We start from the raw sequence: 21207 nt of genomic DNA, 5'->3' as shown, positions 1-21207 counted from the left end.
CAGCCTCCTCTAAGGTAACTGTAGAGAGCGATGAGGTCGCCCCTGAGCCTCCTCTTCTCCAGGCTGAACAAGCCCAGCTCCCTCAGCCGCTCCTCGTAAGACTTGTTCTCCAGACCCCTCACCAGCTTGGTCGCCCTTCTCTGGACTCGCTCGAGCACGTCCATGTCCTTCCTGTAGCGAGGGGCCCAAAACTAACTTCAACTAGGCCAAGTGCAATCTTGCATCTGGGCCAGAGCAACCCCAAGCATAAATACAGGCTGGGTGGAGAATGGATTGAGAGCAGCCCTGAGGAGAAGGACTTGGGAATTTTTGTTGATGAGAAGCTCAACTTGAGCCAGCAATGTGTGCTTGGAGCCCAGAAAGCTATCCGTATCCTGGGCTGCATCAAAAGCAGCATGGCCAGCAGGTGGAGTGAGGTGATTCTCCCCCTCTGCTCTGTTCTTGTGAGAGCACACCTGGAGTACTGAGTCCAGCTCTGGGGCTCCCAGCACAAGAAGGACGTAGATGTATTACAGCAAGTCCAAAGGAGCTCTACAATGAAGATCAAAGAGATGGAATACCTCTCCTGTGAAGACAGGCTGAGAGAGCTGGGGTTGTCCAGCCTGGAGAAGAGAAGGCTCCTGGAAAACCTTATAGTGGCCTTCCAGTACCTAAAGGGAGCCTACAAAGCTGTGGAAAGAGTGGCTGGAAAGCTGCCTGGAAGAAAGGGACCTGGGGATATTGGTTGATAGCCAGCTAAATATGAGCCAGCAGTGTGCTCAGGTGGCCAAGAAGGCCAACAGCATCCTGGCTTGTATCACAAATAGTGTGGCCAGCAGGACTAGGGAAGTGATTGTCCCTCTGTACTCGGCTCTGGAGAGACTGCACCTTGAATACTGTTTACAGTTTTGGGCCCCTCAATACAAGGACATTGAGGTACTGGAGCATGTCCAGAGAAGGGCTACAATGCTGGTGAAGTGTCTAGAGAACAGGTCTTACGAGGAGCAGTTGAGGGAATGGGGGTTATTTAGCCTAGAGAAAAGGCTCAGGGGAGACCTTATCTTTCCCTACAACTACCTCAAAGGAGGTCGTAGAGAGCTGGAGGTCATTCTCTTCTCCCCACCAATAAATGATTGGACAAGAGGAAAAGTCCTCAAGTTGTACCAGGGAAGGTCTAGGTTGGATATTAGGAAAAATTTCTTCACTGAAGGGTTGTGAAAAGTTGGAACAGGCTGTCCAGAGAAGTAGTCAAGTCACCATTTCTGGAGGTATTCAGAAGATGTGTAGATATGGTGCTTAGGAATATGGTTTAACTCTAGACTTGGCAGTGCAAGGTTAACTGTTGGACTTGATGATCTTGTAGGTCTTTTACAACCTAAATGATTCTATGATTCTGTGCTTCTATAAGAGAGCTGGAGAGGGACTCTTTGTTAGGGAGTGTATCTATAAGACAAAGAGTAAGGGTTTTAAACTAGAAGAGGGTAGATTAGATATAAGGAAGAGATTGTTTACTATGGGGGTGGTGAGGCACTGGAACAGTGTCCCTTCCAACCCAAACCATTTTATGATTCTATGATTAACCTGTAGGTAGGCTACAGAGAGAGAAACAACCAGAGAGAACTGACAATGCTAAGAAATTAGATAATATTCAAGAAAAGCTATCTTCCTTCTCAGATATTACTATGATGATTTTGTATGTATGAAACAGTATAGTCTTTAGTCTGCACTGTTTTCCTGGTGAAGTTTTCTGAATGCTCAGATGAATCCTCGGCTTTGTACCAATAATTTAATAAACTAGCATGTGTTCAGAAGAGCTGCTGACTTTTAAGCACACCACTCGTGGAGGATGCAGTCAAGAATGCTATTGGATGCAGAGGATGTAGAAATCTGCTAATGTTGCTATATCACCAAACTAGATTAGGGCAGCACCATGGGACTAGTGAGGGAAGAGTTCTTGTCAGGTATGTACATTCACTTCTCACATCTTCGTGCAGTTTGTTCCATTTGACAGATTTCTCTACTTTACTGCTCATATCTCAAGGTGTGAATTAGTGTAGAGTGAAAATGATGCTACAAGACAACTTTTTGCCTCTAGCCTTTGCTTTCTTTCTTTTGACAGAAAGTGTAGTGACAGATTATTTAGATCTTTCCCACTAGATCTATATCCCAATAAGGATGATAGAAGAAAGAAGTGCCAGAATTTCCCAGAAGTGTTGTAGAACTGAGCACACAAGTGACAAGGATTGCCTCTGATTGCTCACAGCATGGTAATCTCTGATTAGAATAACCATAGGTCTAGCAGTGACTTCTTATGAAAAAGCAGGATCAATTATACCATTCTATCATTACTATCAGTATAGTAATCTATGCCATATTTATTATACACAGTCTACCAAGATTCTCAATGTTGACAATTCCACACACCTGTCAGGTATTTATTTCAAAAGCTAAAATAATCTAAACCTAGAATGATCATGAAAACAGTATGCCAAACTAGACCATACTTCAACTGAGCCCTTGTAGTTATTGAAATAGGGGGCACTTCACAACAGAAATGGTTAGAATGACAGTAGTTCTGCAGAGCGTTGTATCTTATAAAGAAATTTCTAAACAGTTAGTAAAGAACTTTTAGTTATTGATCCAAGTAAAATGTTCATCATGCTAATTGAGTCTTTACACAAAGAGTTTATATCTGAGCAAAAATGTACTAAGTGTAGGCTTTGCACTCTTACAGAGGCAGGAGGAGGATGAAAGAGATCCTTATTGTTTCAGGACCTAGCAGTACCAAATAATAGAAATAAAATTAGAGCTTCTCCTGTTGACAACACAGTCAGTTTGATCATAGGATGTGACAGCTGTTCCGATCTTCATCTGTACCATCAGTTCTGGGCTCCCTGGCACAAAAAAAGAGAGGGATCTCCCGGAAAGAATCCAGCAGAGGGCCATAAAGATGATACAGGGCCTGGAGCATCTTCCCTATGAGGAAAGGTGGAGAGACTTGGGTCTGTTCAGCCTGGAGAAAAGAAAACTGAGAGGGGATCTTGTTAATGTTTACAAATACCTTAAGGGTGGGAGACAGAGGGATTTGGCCAACCACTTTTCAGTGGTTTGTGGGGACAGAACAAGGGGAAATGGCCACAAAATGGAGTACAGGAAGTTCTGCACCAACACGTGAAAGAACTTCACGGTAAGGGTGATGGAGTGCTGGAACAGGCTGCCCAGGGAGGTTGTAGATTCTCCTTCTCTGGAGATATTCAAGACCTATCTGGACACCTTGCTGGGCAGCCTGCTCTAGGGAACCTTCTTTGGCAGGTGGCTTGGACCCGATGATCTCCTCAGGTCCCTTCCAACCCCTACAATTCTGTGATTCTGTGATTTTGTGGTCTTTGAACTACATTGAAATTACACATTTGACATTGTTGAAAAACAGAATTTTGTAAAACAACGTCAAATTCAAAGGTGCTAAATGAGAAATTAATAGAATGATATACTAATAGCATGTATCAGTAGATCATTAAAATGATCCCAGTCTTCGCATACTGTGAGCATACTTGTTTCATCTTAGTGTCTATTTCTAGGAGAAATGATAGACAGGAACAGGTGCATATTTTGGGGTTGTTCAGATGTATTATATCAATAGGACATAGAATGCATGTATTCAACTTATTGTTTTTCAGCACTCCATGCTGGGATTTTTAGATGGGTTCACAGCTTTTTGCTCTTTTGATTCTCATCTGTTAGCCACCCTTGCAAGAAATCAGCAGCTGCTTTGGCTACTGGTACCTGTCCGTCTTCCTTGGGATTATGACATTCTGCTCCCATTGACACCCAAATAACTGATTGCCTAGGTATGCAAGGTAGAGATCACTAGAAATTAGAAAACAGATCCATTGGGGCATTCTTAAACAACGTAAATTTTAAAATTTCCAAATTGATTTTTTTTTGAGAGAGAGTGTGCATGAGTTCTAATGAAAAGGCTGTCAGTTCTTCCTATCTACAACACTCTTCTATTCACATGAAAACAGGAACTATCTCTAAAAATAATAATAATAATAATAATTTTTCAAGGAGGTGGGAAAGATTTAAATTCAGTTCCTTACTGTATGGAGGTATAACTTGAAGCTAATATTCTAGTAGTGTTGTTGCAGAACATGAATCAATGTTGGAAAGCAGGTTCCATCTGACTGGGTGTTATTACAAAGCTTACAATAATAATGCTTTAGCTAGATTACTGCTGCCCTGAGCATATGAAAACTTCCCATGTAAACATCTAATTAACTGTCTTAAATTTACAACAATCTAATTTTAATGAAATTAAAGTTTAGTGTGCTGCAGGTTAATATGAAAAATATTTCTGCTATTCATATTATATTGCTGAAGTTAATGTTAACACTACAGGCATAGGATAATTTGGCTGGTTTAAGCTGTGTCTTTAACCAGTATAAATTAAAGCAGATCCATGTGGTTGAATAAAACTCTCATTTTACAATGGATAAAGGTTTGCTCCCTTGAATACATGGTCTATTTGTATTTTCACTCTCGCATACCCAGTCTGCCAAGTTGTCTTTCTAATGAGTGAAACACAGAAATATCTTAAAGTAACTAAAATTTCCCCATGTATTTTTCTTTTTCCTGAGGGAATTATGAAGTCCTACAAGCACATTATTTTTTTTAAAGCTTCTGAGAAAAATAGGGTAAGTTAATAATTCATTGTTGTCACCTAGGAACATGGAAAAAAATATTGTGATAAAAGTATTTCTTGAAAAGCAAGAACTTTTTCTAAGTAGCAGAATATTTCTGACATTGAAACAGTGTGAAGAAAAAAAAGAATAAACTTAATTATTAAAAATATTAAAATATTAATATAGGTTTTAATTTTAAATGCATCAGTAGAACAATATGGTAATACATACAAAAGAATGTTTTCATACTTTTTTGAGTCATTTCAGCGTGTTTGTAGATATATAGTCCTAAAGCCAACATATTTTATAAAAAGGCTTTTAAAAGAATTTTTTGACTGTAATGAAGAGCATAAAGACCTTAAACAGCCCTTCCTACTCTCTGGAACACTTTTTCTGATATAAACTCTGATAAATTCTTCCAGTTTTTCCTATTCATACGAGACCAAACACATATTAAGGCATAATATTAGAGCACAAATGCAAGGTGTCTGTTAGCAAAGTGATGCTAAATTTTCAAAATGTACAAACTGATCTCTCTTACTTAAGAGTATTATTGAAAACTAAAATAATGACAAATTTTATTGTTTGTTTATTTTATATAGGTAATGGACTACTTATTTGAATCTCTATTCCATTTACTGTTAGGCTCTGGTTGAGTTTAATACTGCAGATGTTTACGTTTTAGGACATTCATGTCGTCATTGACTTTAGTTATTAACAGGGTCTTTAAACCTAATAGTGTACTGAAGTGCCTGTCTGAAATGAGGAATTAATAAGAAGCACGGTTAAAATCAGTAATGACCAACCCACTCATACAGAGAAAAAAGCACTTCAAGAGACCATGTTCATTCTGACATATCAGTGGTTTCCAGCCATTACTGCTCAGCAACACTGCAGAAATTGTACTTATTCTCTGTGCTTAGAACAGAAATTACATTAGTTAGCAAAAGCTGACTTGTAATGCTTGTTGCCTGAAATTGCATGTACCTATGTGGACACCATTTGCGTTGTTAAAATCTGTGTATTTGCATACACAAATGGTTTTGTGCAGCAAACATCAAGGACAAAATGATAGGCCCAGTTGTGGCTCCTTTGTAAAAAACTTGCCCTGAGACAGTTTGCATAGATTAGATTAAATAGAGCTGTAAGTAATTTACAGCACATTAATGATAAATCTTAGCACATTCCCATGATCTAGCATATCACACACAGGAATTACACTATTATAAATGTTTGAAAATCTGAAGAAAATCCAACTAATTTTGTATTCTGCTAAGGGATTGGGCCAAACATCGCCTTTTTTCTAATCAGTATTATATTTTAATTTATATTTATATTATAATATAGAATATTATATATTCTAATCAATAATTAAATAAAAAACTCCATCTAGTGTGATAATATAAAAAATGTATATAAAGTAGATGGTATTCTGGTTATTTAAGTGGTTTTACTATAGCAATAACTCATATTCATTTCCTGTGAGATTTCGAGGCTTGTACATCTATTATGAAGGAGGGAGAGAAAGCACAGGGAAATGAGAGAGCTCACAGTCATTCAAGGAGAAATAAAAGTTTCAGCTATTTACAAATACTTGTCCTGATTCCTTGTAATCTACATTAAAGAATACTGACAGGTCCCATAACCAAGCTAATGTGAAATGACAGATTGCTCAGATCCAAACATTCTAAAGGGCCACAGGCTAAGTGAGTCAGAGCAGCTTCTCTGCATTTGCATCTTAAAGGTTCTTATTTCCAATATGCACGCAAACCAATTTCATACGTCTTTTTTAGACCCTGCTGAGAAACATGGGGGGAAAAATTCTAACCACTTGAATAACTTACAATCTTCTTTTACCTAGTTTCTGTGTGTTCAAGTTTACAAAACTGTTGACTAAATCTTCAATGAATTTCTAATTAATGCTCCCCTGACTGCTTTGATTGTTATTAGCCCTATAAATATAACTTTAGTGTGGAAGAGTCAAAAGTACAAAAAAAAATAAAAAAAAGAAAGGCAAAAGTAAGCATAACTTAATCAAACTACTCACTACTAATTCTTCTTCCCCTCAGAAAAATGCCCACACATTTGGTTTTTTTGTTGGCTTTTTTAATATATGTATATATTTCAAAAAACATAAAGCTCCAAATATAATCTGCCTGGCTGTCATTTTTATCAGTGTCCCCTCTACTAATCTCCAATAAAATCCTAAAGACTGTATAGTAATTATAACTTTTGCTGTGTTCAACCACTCATATCCTTCAACATATGGACTCCAGGGTCCATCACAGAAATTAAAACAAAACCTAGCTACTGCATCAGTACCTCTGTTTGTGAGAATCTGTTATGAATGATACAACAGAATCAAACTTAGAGTTTTCACTTCTCATTATCTTAATTTTGATGGAAGACTCTGCTCACCGATTTTACATGTGATAGGAAGAACAAATGCACATCCTGACTGTGGTGAATCAAGGTAAAACTGTCCCTGCTGATAAAGATGGCTGAGATTTTCCGCCCTCTAAACCAGTATGTCCTCTATTGGCTATAGACGATATCTGAGAACTTTCTTACTGAATGGTAGCAGATATTAACAAGGAAATATATTGTCTGAAGCTCAGCAAAGAAATAAGAGCATCTGGACTATTAATTCATTTCATTTATCCTTAAGAACTTAAAGGGAAAATAATCATCAATAATATAGCAGGCAGAATAGACCTCCTTGTTTTACATGAAGACAGTGATGACTGCATGTCCTCCTTCTTTATCCTTTCCCTCAAAATAAGGCAAAATATTACAGCCACTCTCACAAGTTTGTTTTCTGTGCATAAAACAGGAAGGAAGAAACATGGAATTTTTAAAATCAAAACACTGTAAAATAAGAGATACTTCTTTATGCCACACTAGCACTTCTGATATGAACAACTCTTAAATATCGTGTTTTACACAGTCCTCTTTGCTAAATCATAACAAACCTGAAGGAAGTTGAACTTTGTCATTCACATTTGTGGGGACCTCATACTCTGTTCATCCCATCATCAGTTTTCTCTCTCTCTCTGCCAGTCAACACTGATTAAGAGAAGGCATTTCTAGTTGGCAAGCAGAGGACTTCCAAACACCTTCAAATATCTTCAAGGAAAGATCCAGCATTTCCTATAAGTATAATTTATATTCATCAACTTCTTAGAAGACAGTCTCGAAGAATACCTTTCTAATCACCAAAACAAATCAATCTCTCACACACAAATGATATGAACTTTCATCCTTCCAAATAAAAAAGCACACCTTTATCAAGTATCTTACCTTCCCTGATACATACTTTATTAGTAAAAGAGTAAAATTAATGAAAGGGCTGATCTGTGTGAACTAATGCATTTTTGTTTAAAAGAATGTACTAAAAATGTTTCCAATCTTAAGTGTTACTGCTGAACAGGAGCTTTGAATAGATTGCAAATGTTTTTACAGTGAAAATATTCAGTTGGAAATACTGTCTGAAAACTATAATTACTGAGCATTTTACAGCCTTCCAATGTCAATCTAAGTCCAATCCTGAAGCCTTAAGGAAAAAAAATACATTGTTATGCATGCTTTTATGGTTTTATAACAATTCTCAATTTAGTTTACTGAATTATGCTGTAATTAACAAAGTTTACTTTATAGAAAGGCTATATGTATAGAAAGGTTAATATGTATTTCCAAACTTGCTGATATTCCAGACAAGAAAACCACAGACATTGCAAGCTGGGCATCCAACTGCTGCAGTACTTCAAATAAAATCATAGTGGGAAAGTATAATATACACAGACATCATATACACTTGGAAAATTACATTCAATTTCAGTTTAGCTCTTTTCATTATCAATCAATATTTTAGCTTCATGGGTATACAGTATGCTGTGAAGAATGTGGTTAACCTGAGAGAGCAGGTAGTCACCTGAAAGAGCAGGTGTTCAAGTTCAAAGACCAGCATCACATTTGGTGCTCACCACTACTATCAGCAGCAGAATTTATATGCTTTAATTCTTTAGACTGTCTCTAACATTACACCACCATCTTAAGTGCCCCTCCCTTTCTCTCTGCCCCACAGATTCCTACTGCCCTTGAGAGTCCCTATAGTATCCTGGCTCACATCCAGACTTCCAAAAGACATAGTTACACAAGCTTCTATGTCTGTGCTGTAAGCAGTTAAGTCATCTCGTAGGTTTTGTATTACATTTCTCAGCCCTGTGCAGGTGTCTTGGATACCTTTGGACTATTTCAATATGAATGAAAAGGAGCAAATTCACAGAGCATAAGTTGCCACTGTCCACAGTGCCTGATTCAGGGTTTCTGTTCACTGTAGCTTTATTCCCATCCTATGTCTTGGATGCATATTTGTGGCCAAAAACTGATGCATTCCTCAAGCATACCTCTCAGTTTTGGCTGAAAGTTTAGTTCATGAGCTCATAGACTGCTTCTTGATAATAGCCAAAGCCAGAATAAGGGGAGAAAATGGGGGAATTCACTTCTGAATCATACTTTTGATGTAAACAGCAGTTGCAATTCTCTGCCTCACGTGATGTCAGGTGATAATAGGCATTTATGGCATCGTATGAGGAGCGTATGAGGAGCAGCTGAGGTCACTGGGCCTCTTCAGCCTGGAGAAGAGGAGGCTGAGGGGAGACCTCATCGCTGTCTACAACTTCCTCACGAGGGGGAGTGGAGAGGCAGGTGACCTATTCTCCGTAAACACCAGTGATAGGACCCACGGGAATGGTGTCAAGCTGAGGCAGGGGAAGTTTAGGCTGGACATCAGGAAGAGGTTCTTCACCGAGAGGGTGGTTGCACACTGGAACAGGCTCCCCAGTGAAGTAGTCACTGCACCAAGCCTGTCTGAATTTAAGAAGAGATTGGACTGTGCACTTAGTCACATGGTCTAAACATTTGGGTGGACCTGTGCGGTGCCAGGAGTTGGACTTGATGATCTTTATGGGTCCCTTCCAACTTGGGATATTCTATGATTCTATGATTTGTGTTTGGGGAACTATCTCAAGATTTGAGGGTGAGATTCAGTTCCAGGTCGAGATATCTGAGTTTAGATATCTACAATATGAATTAGATGTGGCATTTTATTACTGTCAATAGAGACACTACTGATTCTATGTGAAAGATCCATGAATTAACATGTACAATAGAAGCTCATCTCACCTTATTTTCATTTTACAAGCATCTTCTAAACAGACGGGTATTCTTTCCTTCTTGGCCGTCCTTATAATAGAACTTCTGAGTGCTAGCTCTGATTAAAATTAATCTTTCTGAATACTGATGATCTCAGTACTGATGTTTGACCTATACTCCAGGTTATGTTTTCTCAGTTCCTTAATTATAAACACTTCCATAACAAGCGGCTGGTTAGTATCTGCTATATTCTAGGGTTGCATTTGCCTTTGCTGTATAGTACTGTTAGTTCAGAGCAACATTCACTACTTTTCTATGAATGTGACTCTAAGAACCACCAAAGCCCTTCTGTTTGATACTTGCTGCATCAGTGAACTGTTTGTTTCAGCAAATTTCTATCATCCTTCTTTTTGTATCCTCATCATTATGAAAAATAAGATGATATTTCAAAGACCCAGCTCTCTTTCAACAAAATTGATTTTCCTCTTCTGTTCAGACAGTTCCTTAACCATCTTAAATTTCTGTATTAAACTTGTTTAAACAGTCATGTGAATTCCAGTAGCCTCATCACTAAACACTTGGAAGATGAAATCTGCATTCATTTTCTCTAGAAAATATTTCTCTTATTAAATGTTATAATAATTTAGTCTTGCCCTGCAGTTTTATGTTAGTTAAATCATGTTGAATTTTATCTCCTGTCCATTTGCTGTCATTATCCCAATTATTCTTTTTACTAATATTCTTGCTAAAAGTCTTTTTTTTTTTTTTTTGCTTTTGGTATTAAACCAGCATATTTACTGATTTCAAGACATCAATTCTCATATCTTTTTCTCCACATTATTATGCAGACAATTTTTTCTACGGAGAGAGTAGGCTTATATGCCAATTTTTTCAGAGTCCTTGGATGGACAACACCTATCTCCTTTAAGTTTTGCTTAAACTTAGATACAATAATCTCTAAACTATCACCTTGATCCATCTCTTCCCTATACCTTCATCTATAATCATAATTTTTCCCTCAGTTTATAATGTTGGTTTTTTCCTGAATTGTTCAATTTTTCTTAACTATATTCCAACCTCATTTCTTCTCTCTTTGCCACCCTTCTGTTTATGATGTTAAAAAAAAAAAACTTTTCCTACAGAATTTTCTTATTAAAATATGTTGACATACTACACGGGTGGTCTCTCCATGACAGATATTTGCAGGGCGGAGGGAAAAGTCTGTGTTCCTGCTGTGTACAGCAAGTGTTATGTGAATAAATAAAGCATTTCAGTTTTCATCATAACAAGCCTCTGGCTTTTTTCCCAAACACAAAAAGGGAGAACAAATGAATGTTATGTATTTTAAGGAAAGTATTAATTTCTGAGTTAAATAATTCACCAGTAAATGTGTTTTCAATTCCTTTGATTGAGCAATTATTCTTTTCCTCATGGATACCAAGAGCTTTTAGCTAAATAGAATGTAGCTGATAATATGTATAAGATTCATTAGATAATCTTCCATATGCATCCAACTTTCTTTCCCTCCGAGATCAGAATGAAAAACAGTTTTATATCATGACTTATGCTGTGTATAAGCTTTTTTAAATTTGTAAACATTGTAGGAGTGTCCTTTCATTTGTCTGATGCTGACACTATGATGGCAACTATTACTGTTCTGCAAAGGCTACTATCATACTAATAACACAATGTCCTCAGAACATTGATCACCGAGTATCTTGAGAGGAAATATACAAAAGCCTACTTGCACCAAGAAGAAAAGAAGGAAGCTTACATCCCAGTCAGTTCTTAAACCAGATATCATTCTAGTGAAACGTACTCCTTTTTACTTCAGATGTGAAACTAGTCGCAGGTGTGAAATATTGTAACAAAATTTCAGACTTTCCCATTTGCGTTAATAAATAAATAAATAGGTAGATAAAAGGAAGCTCAAAATTCTGATACAAACCAGTTATCTAATATAATTTTGCTTTCTAAAAAATTACCTTTAGACAAATAATGTGACTCAAAAACTGATACAGATTAGTTTAGAGTAAGAGGGGACATACAGCATCATATTATACTGGGGAATTTGTTTGTTGACATGTCTTTTCTTTGCTCCATTCACATTTGAAGCTATTTAGCTATTATTTTCTTCTATCTTTTTTGCTGAGAACAGTAAGTAGTTTCACATCTGAAGTGAATAGGTGTACATTTTTTCATGAGAATAACATTCTGTTTTCTCCAACACTATTTCTATAAACCTCATATAATAAAACACCAAAGTCAGAGAATGAAGTGTTTTTTTGTTTGTTTATTTTTGTCTGTTTTTGTTTTGTTTTGTTTTTCCTGACAGTAAAAGATATTCAGTCACATATTGGTGATTTGGTTTGAACACATAACTGAATCTTAAGTATTTATTTCATCACTGCTAATTTAAACAAAACTCAGTTTTGCACTTTAAGGTGTCCAGCCTACAAAGGGAATTCCTTCCATTTATTGTTTGTTGAAGAGCCCAACCCAGACCTGTTAATAAGGGTGGTGAGAGATCCTTACTCCTGGTGAAACACTTTTCTATGAAGAATAAACTATAACATTGCAGTCTCCACAGTTTCTGACCATAGCCTCAACGCGGTATTCCTAGCAGAAGGAATATTAGTCACTACTTTAACAAACAGAAAACCTTCACTGCAGAGGTATATCTAAAAATCCAGACATGGCTGGGAAAGGCCACCCATCCACTTAGACACTTGAATACAGAGAGAGATCTTAATCTTACTTTCAAAATACAGGAGAAGGAAGCACTCCTCATCTCCTCCACTTCCATGTGATACCTGAAAGAATTTGTTGAGAATTATCTTCCTTCAGTGTCCATGCCTGCTGAACAGCTTCCAACCCATACCTCCTATGTCCTTTGAAGAGCCCTAACAACCACCCAGCCTAGGAATAAAAGTGCAATATCTGCAAGCAGGGTTTGGCTTAATTGCCATTTAAGAGATGCCATTTAGCCTTGCAGTTCTCTGTCAGGACAGAAGTATTATGTGTGTTGTTTTTTGTTGTAGTTATTGGGTTTTGTTTGTTTTATTTTGTTTTAATGTTTTTCCAGGGCTTCAGATTTAACATAAATTCTGGGGCTTTGTTTCTTTTAGATCAGTTAAAGCATGTTAATTTGCATTTCTGTATAGCTTAATGTATTTTATGACTAATACAGTGTAAGCAAAGACAAAATTTGAAATTCCCAAGTGTAAATGGCTAAATATTTCTCATGAGTATACTTCAGTGGGGTTATTCAACTGAGAAATGTGGTGAAACTGGAATCATACTAGACTCAGTGTAAAAAAAAATACTAAACTACAAAAAAGCAGAGATTATTTAAGTGTATGTTATACTGTGTAGTAATGCTATCAATCATACTTTGACTAGATATAATTAATTTTTTTTTCCAGCTCTCTTTTACATTTTGCTTTCCATTCTTCTTAGATTTGGTTTTTAAGATTATTTTTTTTTTAATGAAATTTCTTGTGGTTATTCTGACAAAATATAACAGTGAAACTTTAAACGCAAATTATGAAGAATCACCTTTTTACTTTTTACAAAATATTCATTAATATTCACCATAGATATGTGTTAAAAGATACTAATCCACTGATGACTCCTTGTAACTGTATGAATTAAGGAAAAAGGAATAAAATGGGTTTATTACAAACCTTTTGAAACAGGAGAACTCCATTATCATCTTCCTCATCCCTAGCTACAGAGGCAGCAGCCCTTAATCTTATTTATTAGCTGTAAAATTTATCATCATGGAATTTGGCTGCTAGGAATGGAGATATATTTATGTATTTTTCCTTTTCAGGATAACTATTCTTCCACATGGGAGCCTGCGAATCCTGAACGCTTCTAAGTCTGATGAAGGACGGTATTTATGTCAAGGTGTAAATGTATTTGGGTCTGCAGAAATCATTGCATCAGTATCTGTTAAAGGTATGACAAAATACTTTGATGTTATTGATGATATCTCATTGCTAATATTTGTATACATATTAAATCAACCAGATCATAAATAGTTCTATAAATTAAAAAAAAAAATAGAGGAAGAAAAAATAAAAATCAATATCCCTTTTAACATATTTTATCTTCGGGATCTCACTTGCTCATACCCCTTTCTGAAGAGGATTCAAGTCTGGGGAAAAAAAAAAAGGCAATAAACATTATAAGGAAAGATAACTTAGTTTCTTAGAACACTGACAGTAATCAAAGCACAATTACAATTGAGTTACAATTATTTTCTAAGACACATTTTTCTCACTTTGCAGGTGAATTCTTATATTGCCTTTCATTTTAGATGTTGAAGACCATTTTCAATGGTCATCTTGGTATATTTATGCCTGGATTTTTTTTTATTATTTTTCATTTATTTTTTACGAGACAAAATAATGCAATCACAAGATTCCAGGTGTTACAGTTTTAAAAGCAAGCAAATATATATATATATGTATATACATATATTTCAGTGTTTAGCACTATACATTTGAAAAAAAAAAAAAAAAAAACAATAAATGCAGGGTCTGAGTAAACCAAGCAGAACTCAAAAACATTGTATTTATGCCTTGCCATAACTAGACTTTCACTGAAATGTTCTTTATCCTTCTATATTTCAAGAACCAACAAGAATAGAGCTGACTCCCAAGAAGATAGAGTTAACAGTTGGAGAAAGCATTGTCCTCAGTTGCAAAGCCCTTCATGACAGCACACTAGATGTCACTTTCTACTGGACACTTAATGGGCAGCCAATTGACTTTGATAAAGAAGGTGGACACTTTGAAAGCATCAAGGCAGTAAGTGATCATATGTATGGTTTTTATGTCTGCTGCAAAGTGATGAAAATTTGCTTTTACATGTTTTTTACATGATTTTTCATGCCTCCCATCTACAAAAGTCTAACAAAATTGAAAGATAACTTGTTTCACTACTGTTGTAAAGAAGAGGTACAAACTTCAGGTCCCTAGAGTTAATTCTGCATCTGTTAATATTAGTGAGGTACCTGTTGATCGTTGTGAGGGAACAGAAAGTAGTTTGAATCAAACCTTCCTTACATAATGCTACTGATTTTAATACAAAAAAGATGCTGCTATAAACTTTTGATATCTTTCTTACAGATAGTATGGTTGTTGGAGTGTCCTTATCTCCCAATGTTTTTATTTATTTATCACATATTTTGTTATCTGAATAGCAAGGACTATGTTTTATTCTCCAGCCTTCTCTCCTCCACCACCATCCCCCGCCGCCCCCCTAACCCCCCCCCGCCCCACTGAGTAGATTCTAGCTGTGCAACTGCTATTAAAGTAAATAAAAATCATATTGTAAAATATGCATACAAATTATATACATTAAAAACAAAAACAATTTCATATGATCAAATAGTATGATAAAGTAATGCAAGCCCATCCCATGTAAAACTGTTTGAACTTTTCTAAGTAGAAAGAAATTTCTTAATGTGAATGAGTCTGGAAATAAAAGCTACAGACATTTACTTCAATTTTCCCATAATGAAATGTCCATGCTATGTTAACAGAGAAAAATGAACCTCAAAAAGGTAAGGAACTTTTAAAAGTCAATGTGTCTAATTTGAGTACAATATAGCAAAGTTAACTTTGCATTTAAAATCTTGTCAGTGGCAGTCAATTTATTCTTCTGCTTGGCTTTATATGTCATACTGTATTCATTTTGTATGTGTGTTGGTGGTGAGGGATTTGGTTTTTTTGTTTGTTTTCATTTTTGTTTTTGTTTTGTTGGACTTCAATAAGCTTTGTCATTGAAAACTATTAGCAAGGTGTGAAGGTTCTTAGCATACTTGTCTTCATCAAAAATCCAATACTCAAAATTCAATACTAAATATTTAAGAAGGAAAAACTGTAATTCTTTCTTTCCTTTCCTTTATTTCTTTGTTTTTCTTTCCTTTTCTTTCTTTCCTTTTCCTTTTCCTTCCTTCCTTCCTTTTCTTTTTTTTCTTTTGTCTTTCTGTCTTTATTTTATTCGTTTTTCCTTTTCTTTCTTCCTTTTCTTTCTTCCTTTTCTTCCCTTCTTCCTCTGTTACTTCAAATTTAAAGCATCTTGTGGTTCAAGAAAACACCCTATGCTTACAGTTTAAATCAAGTTATTTCAAAAAATTTGAAATCTAAAGTGTGTTACACAGTTCCTTTAGTACATTTCAGGATCTTCAGTTCTGAAGGGAATTTCTAACCACCTAGAAAAATCCTCAGGCTAGGAAATTACCAAAGACATGTCTCCTACCAAAGTAAAGCAAAATTAATGGAATTTATTTTGTTATATGAACACAGGGATTTGTAAATCTTTTAAGAAGAGTTATTCCATAATTTCATTTCCACCACAGACAGCCATCAAACTGATAGAATTAAGGTCCATTCAGAGTGAGAACCTGAAGTAAGACATAGTGGGACATTTTCAGAGTAATATTCACGCAGTCATAATGGAGTCAATGTTCAATATCTAAACGACTAAGTGGATAAAAAAATGGTTGTATAAGAAACAAAAATCTGTCATCTTTATCATCAGAGGCACAGAAACCTAACCATTTCCTAAATGTTTTTGTAAAATGTACTTTTTTTAACAAATTGCAAACTTCAGCTGATCATAAAAGAAAAACAAGCTGAAGAGAAGGAATGCATATTTTTTAAAATATTGCAAAATTAGGGTCTACTTTGTTCTTATTAAGCCAGTGTTAAAATAGTGAAATACTAAATAGTTTTAAAGAAATAACAAAATGATGCCAAAATGATTTTTTTTTTTTTAAACTGGATTAGCTTGATTTGCCTTTACAAGATTGCTCACACAAGAATTGTCAGGCCATACTTCATTTACTTGCATTCCTAAGTCATTTAAATGTCAAGATAATTCTGTTTTTTGTTTGTTTGTTTGTTTGTTTTTGTTTTTGTTTTGTTTTCAGAAGTTTTGTTTTTTTTTCAGTAGTTTAGGCTTGGATGAACTAGAAGAGGGCTCAAGATACCTACTGACTCATTACAGGATAGGGATGGGAGAAACACTCCTTTTCAGGACAGATGTACCAGAGCATGACCAGTTAGGACAATCCTCACTAAAATTTTCTGAATGCCGTTGGAGATATCTGACACATCCTTCTCCTGCTTTAAAAGTAGTAGTAAAATCTATGCAGATCTCCATTTACCGAAAGGCCTGCCTGTGTTGTCTTGAAATCAAGTTGTATCATAAGATGCAAAACTCCAAAGTAGTAATTGTGGAAATACAATAAACTTTCTGTGTTTTGACAGACATTTGGAGAAGAAAACCCAATAAAAATTCCCATACCTATTCATTTCCAGAGCCTAGTTAATTGCATCTCATCTACCTTTTTGTTAAATACATGAGTGTGTAAAATTAATCAAGAGGTTAAATAGATATTCCTTTACTTCATTAAAACCTAAAGTATGACCATGCAGTAGGGGAAAGCAACATAAAATAAACCTCTTCTGTCTATCCCATCAGGTAATCTCCTTTAATCCATCCATTCTCAAAGAGTGATACACAATATGATAAAGACACTGCTTTAAGAATGCAGAGTAAAGGAACTTGAACACTTGAAATCTAATAGAATTCCATTTATAACCCTTACTTTATATTTTAGAAAAAAAAAAAATGCATGAGTTGATCCTGCACAATATGCTTTTATTTCAGTTCATCTAAGAAAAATAATATCCTTTGTGTGCATGAAGTTCTATAATTATACATCCAGTTTGTGCTGCATACACTGATTCTTCATCAGATTAAAAAAAAAAAAAAAAAAGTTCAGGTTTGTTTGGGTTTTGTCTATTTGTTTGAAAGCCTGAAAATTTGAATATTATTTGAATGGGGGCTTTGTTAATAACAAAACCACTGTCAGCTTCACAACACCAGTTGCATTGCTCACACTTTCACAGTGACTGTTCCAGGTGCTAAGTATGACAAACATTTTGATGCTTAGTAAAGTGTTATAAAAGCTATCACCTAAGTAACATTTATTTGGATCATAGATAAATTTCCAGTTGCTAAAATTGTGTGTTCCCTAGTAATTACAGTTAAAAGGAAAGGGAAAAGCTTCTCTTAATAGTACATATTACTTTGCTTGCTTTAAAATTACATTCGTAAACAAACAAAAAACCACGTTATCATTTTTCATACTGAGAACTATTTTTATACAAATTAAAGGTGTTTTTTTCTGTTATTTACTGAGCTACCAAGGATTTCATACCTGTGGCAATTTAGGTACTTTAGGGAACTGCCTGGCAAGAGGATAAGTGTTGTAAGGACGTCAAGTTGAAAAAAGCTGTGCATGAAGGGACTATTAAGGGAAAATCCACTGGAGTGACTCTACTCTAGGACAGAAAAACATGCCAAATATTTTGCATGCATAAGTCTGCAACACGCTCTGTAGCAGAACAATCATTCAAAGGGATACATATACCAAGTGTCCTTTGGCATCAGAAAAATCATATTTTGTCAACCAAAAGGCTTGATAACATTTCAGGGTCTGTGGGGAGGTAATCCATGTAATTTAAAGAAATTATGTTGAATGGAAGTTGAACTGCCAGGATTTCCTTCCAGCAACACCAGGAGCACTTGAGCACAGAACATATAAACCTGTTTGCATCTGTTAGGGTAACTTTGATTTTCTGTCCTATTCTTTTTTGCTAAATCCAGAATTCCTGTTCAGAATTTTCTGTCTTTTGAGATCTCCATTGACCTTAATTTTGTACAGGAGGTATCTCTTAAAGACATTTGATTTTATGAGTACATTTTCAACCAGCTATCCTTATTCCAAATCTGTGTTTGAAACCTGACATTGTTTTTATGGCAGACAAATAAAATAATTTATTGTGTTCATCCACATACTGGTAAGCAGCAACATTGCTCTTAGTGTCCCTCACCTTGACCTGTATGAGTAACTTTCAGATTGAAGAAAGTGATTTAGTCTCAATATCTTCTTGGTCTTTTATCTTAGCCGAAACTGCAACCATGGGAAGCCATAAGCACAAATTGTCACATTATATTTTACTGTTATCATTTTTTCACATAGAAGTGAATTAAAATCTACTGTTTCACTTAGAAAAGGCTAGTACATAAAAACTGCACAGCACATTAACCACTGTCTAGCACTGGAGACTTGAATATTATAACTTAGAACTTATGAGAGCATAACTTTGCATTGTTCCCTACATTTTCTAGTCTCTCCTTTGTTTGTTGCATTGTAATGATATTTCAGAAGATTAAAATTTCATTACCATTTTCTAAATAGGAAACACTAAGTTCTACAGTACATGGAATCAATTAAAACAGCAGGCTATTAATAATAATATATCTGCTCTTTATCTGAGATAAAACCAAACAAGGCTAATTAAATAGGGCTTTTATTTAACACCCACCCATAGAAAAACAGTAATAGTTGCCAAAAGTCTTGTAGAAAAGACATGCTGTATGAACAGAGGATTTCTGTTTCTTGTAAACTTCAGGGTGAGGGTCAGGTGGGGAGGTGTGGACACAACAGAATAAGAATTGCATGTCAAAAAACTTTTTGTTTTATGACTGGTAGTTACTACTCAAAATCTGAACACAATGAAGACCATTGTCTGATACAAACTTTTTCCATGTGCTGCTTCCAGGATATAAACAGTCCCAGTGAACTGATTAAATTTACAGACATACGTACATGATGCATTAAAATGGGACACTGAGCATTTCCCAAAATCAACAAAGTGTGTGAACTGATTTGCTCAAATACTTGTAGTTTTGGCTATGAATAAAGAGTAAGAGCGAGAAGACGATAAGTAACATCTCTTACATTTCATTTTACTTTGGAACAGGGAGATAACTGAACATTTTGGAAAATGTGAATCTCTAAATATCCTTGAAAACTGATTTCTATCAGAAAAATGATCGTCATAAAAAAGTCACATCCAGATCATTTTTACACTACCTTATTCTATTAAAGTATTTTTGCCTTCCCTTGTTTACAAGAAATTTATTATAAAAAGGACAAAAAAAAAGGGGGGGGGGGGTGTAAATACCAGATATTTCACAACAGCCCTTTTTTTATTCTTTCCCCTCTTTCTTTGCAGCTGATGGACCATTTAACTCTACTTAGCCCAGTGTTAATCTGGGCTGTAACAGCACCGTTGATGGTTTGAGCACCTGATCAATACTGCCTAATGTGAAGGCTTTCCATTTACAGCTCTGTGCAGCCTGTTTTTCACCTGCAGCTCTGCATCCTTGCTCCCAAGCTGTTGTCCAGTGTTTTCCAGAGCACCCCTGGCAGTATTTCTCCCTTGCACTCCTTATGCTGCTGCTCACCTTCTTATGGCCTTACACCTGCAAACACCAGTCAGGTTGCTATGGCAGTATGGAAAGCTCCCAGTAGTCTGAAAATCTGAAAATCATCCCTCCTTCCAGCCTCCTTTCTTTGTTTCCTGTTTTATAGATCTCGATTAATACTAGGGAAAAAAAAAAAGGGGGGGGGGTAGTGTGAAGTAAAATAAATATTAATCATTTAAGTACTTAATAAATATTATCTAATGTATGTGCTCAAAAGCTTAACAATCAATCAGTGTACAACATTGGTTCTTAATTAACATACTCCAATCAACATTAACCAATAAGGTGATTGAACAGGTATCAAAGAAAAGGACAAAGGCCAGGGGGGAAAATGGCAAAAACTAATTCTCATCATTGTCTTCTCTGTCACCTACTGCACTGGAGAGAACCTTGAGAGGACAGTGGTTTCTCTGGCTGGCCACCAGGAAAAGTATTCATTTCTTTTCCCTTTTTCTCTTTCTCATTTTGTTTGTTTGTTTGTTTGTTTGTTTTTTCTTCTCCTAGGTGGCTTTCTTTCCCAGAGTTAAGGTGTGCCATCAGCTTTGAACCCTGCTAATAAATCTCTGTTCACATACAGCTGTCGTAGCATCCTTTGTGGTGCACGCTAATGAAATCACAGTCATGTGTCTGCTCTTCATGTTTCCTGTTCTGATGTTTCCTTAAAATGGTACAATTGTCACAGCTGGATGCTACTTTCATTTCTATCATCTTCATCCATCACTAACATCACATGATCCATCACTACCATCACAAATTTTCAAATATTCAAATTTCAAATTTTCAATACTCAAATCATATATTTAGCTCCACAGTCTCCCTCTTTTTTTTTTTTTTTAATCTCTCTGCAGCTTTAAACAGAGCACAAATATTCTATGTATTTCACTCTTTCCTTCCTGTTAATAATAACTTCGATGCAGAAAACAAATTGGGGAATGTGAGAGTAGGGGCGTTCTCTGTCCTGAAGATTTTCACTTCATATCCCAGCTTTTTTATCACTTTTCCATTTTTAATAAATACCTTATCTGCTTTTTTC

General features: G+C 35.7%; 1 protein-coding gene across 4 annotated transcripts in view; it reads left to right on the top strand.

Annotated features, from left to right (window-relative positions):
- CNTN5 (contactin 5) overlaps positions 1-21207 on the top strand; it is a 682193-nt gene that overhangs the window by 599816 nt on the left and 61170 nt on the right. For all 4 annotated transcript variants that reach the window (XM_066989851.1, XM_066989852.1, XM_066989850.1 and 1 more), the window contains 2 exons: positions 13651-13778; positions 14457-14632. In XM_066989851.1, coding sequence (XP_066845952.1) covers positions 13651-13778; positions 14457-14632 — 304 coding nt within the window. The remainder of the gene's footprint in view (positions 1-13650; positions 13779-14456; positions 14633-21207) is intronic.

Source organism: Anser cygnoides, chromosome 1 (genome assembly GCF_040182565.1).
Source record: "Anser cygnoides isolate HZ-2024a breed goose chromosome 1, Taihu_goose_T2T_genome, whole genome shotgun sequence".
NCBI lineage: Eukaryota > Metazoa > Chordata > Aves > Anseriformes > Anatidae > Anser > Anser cygnoides.
This window is presented reverse-complemented; position numbering and strand designations above follow the sequence as displayed.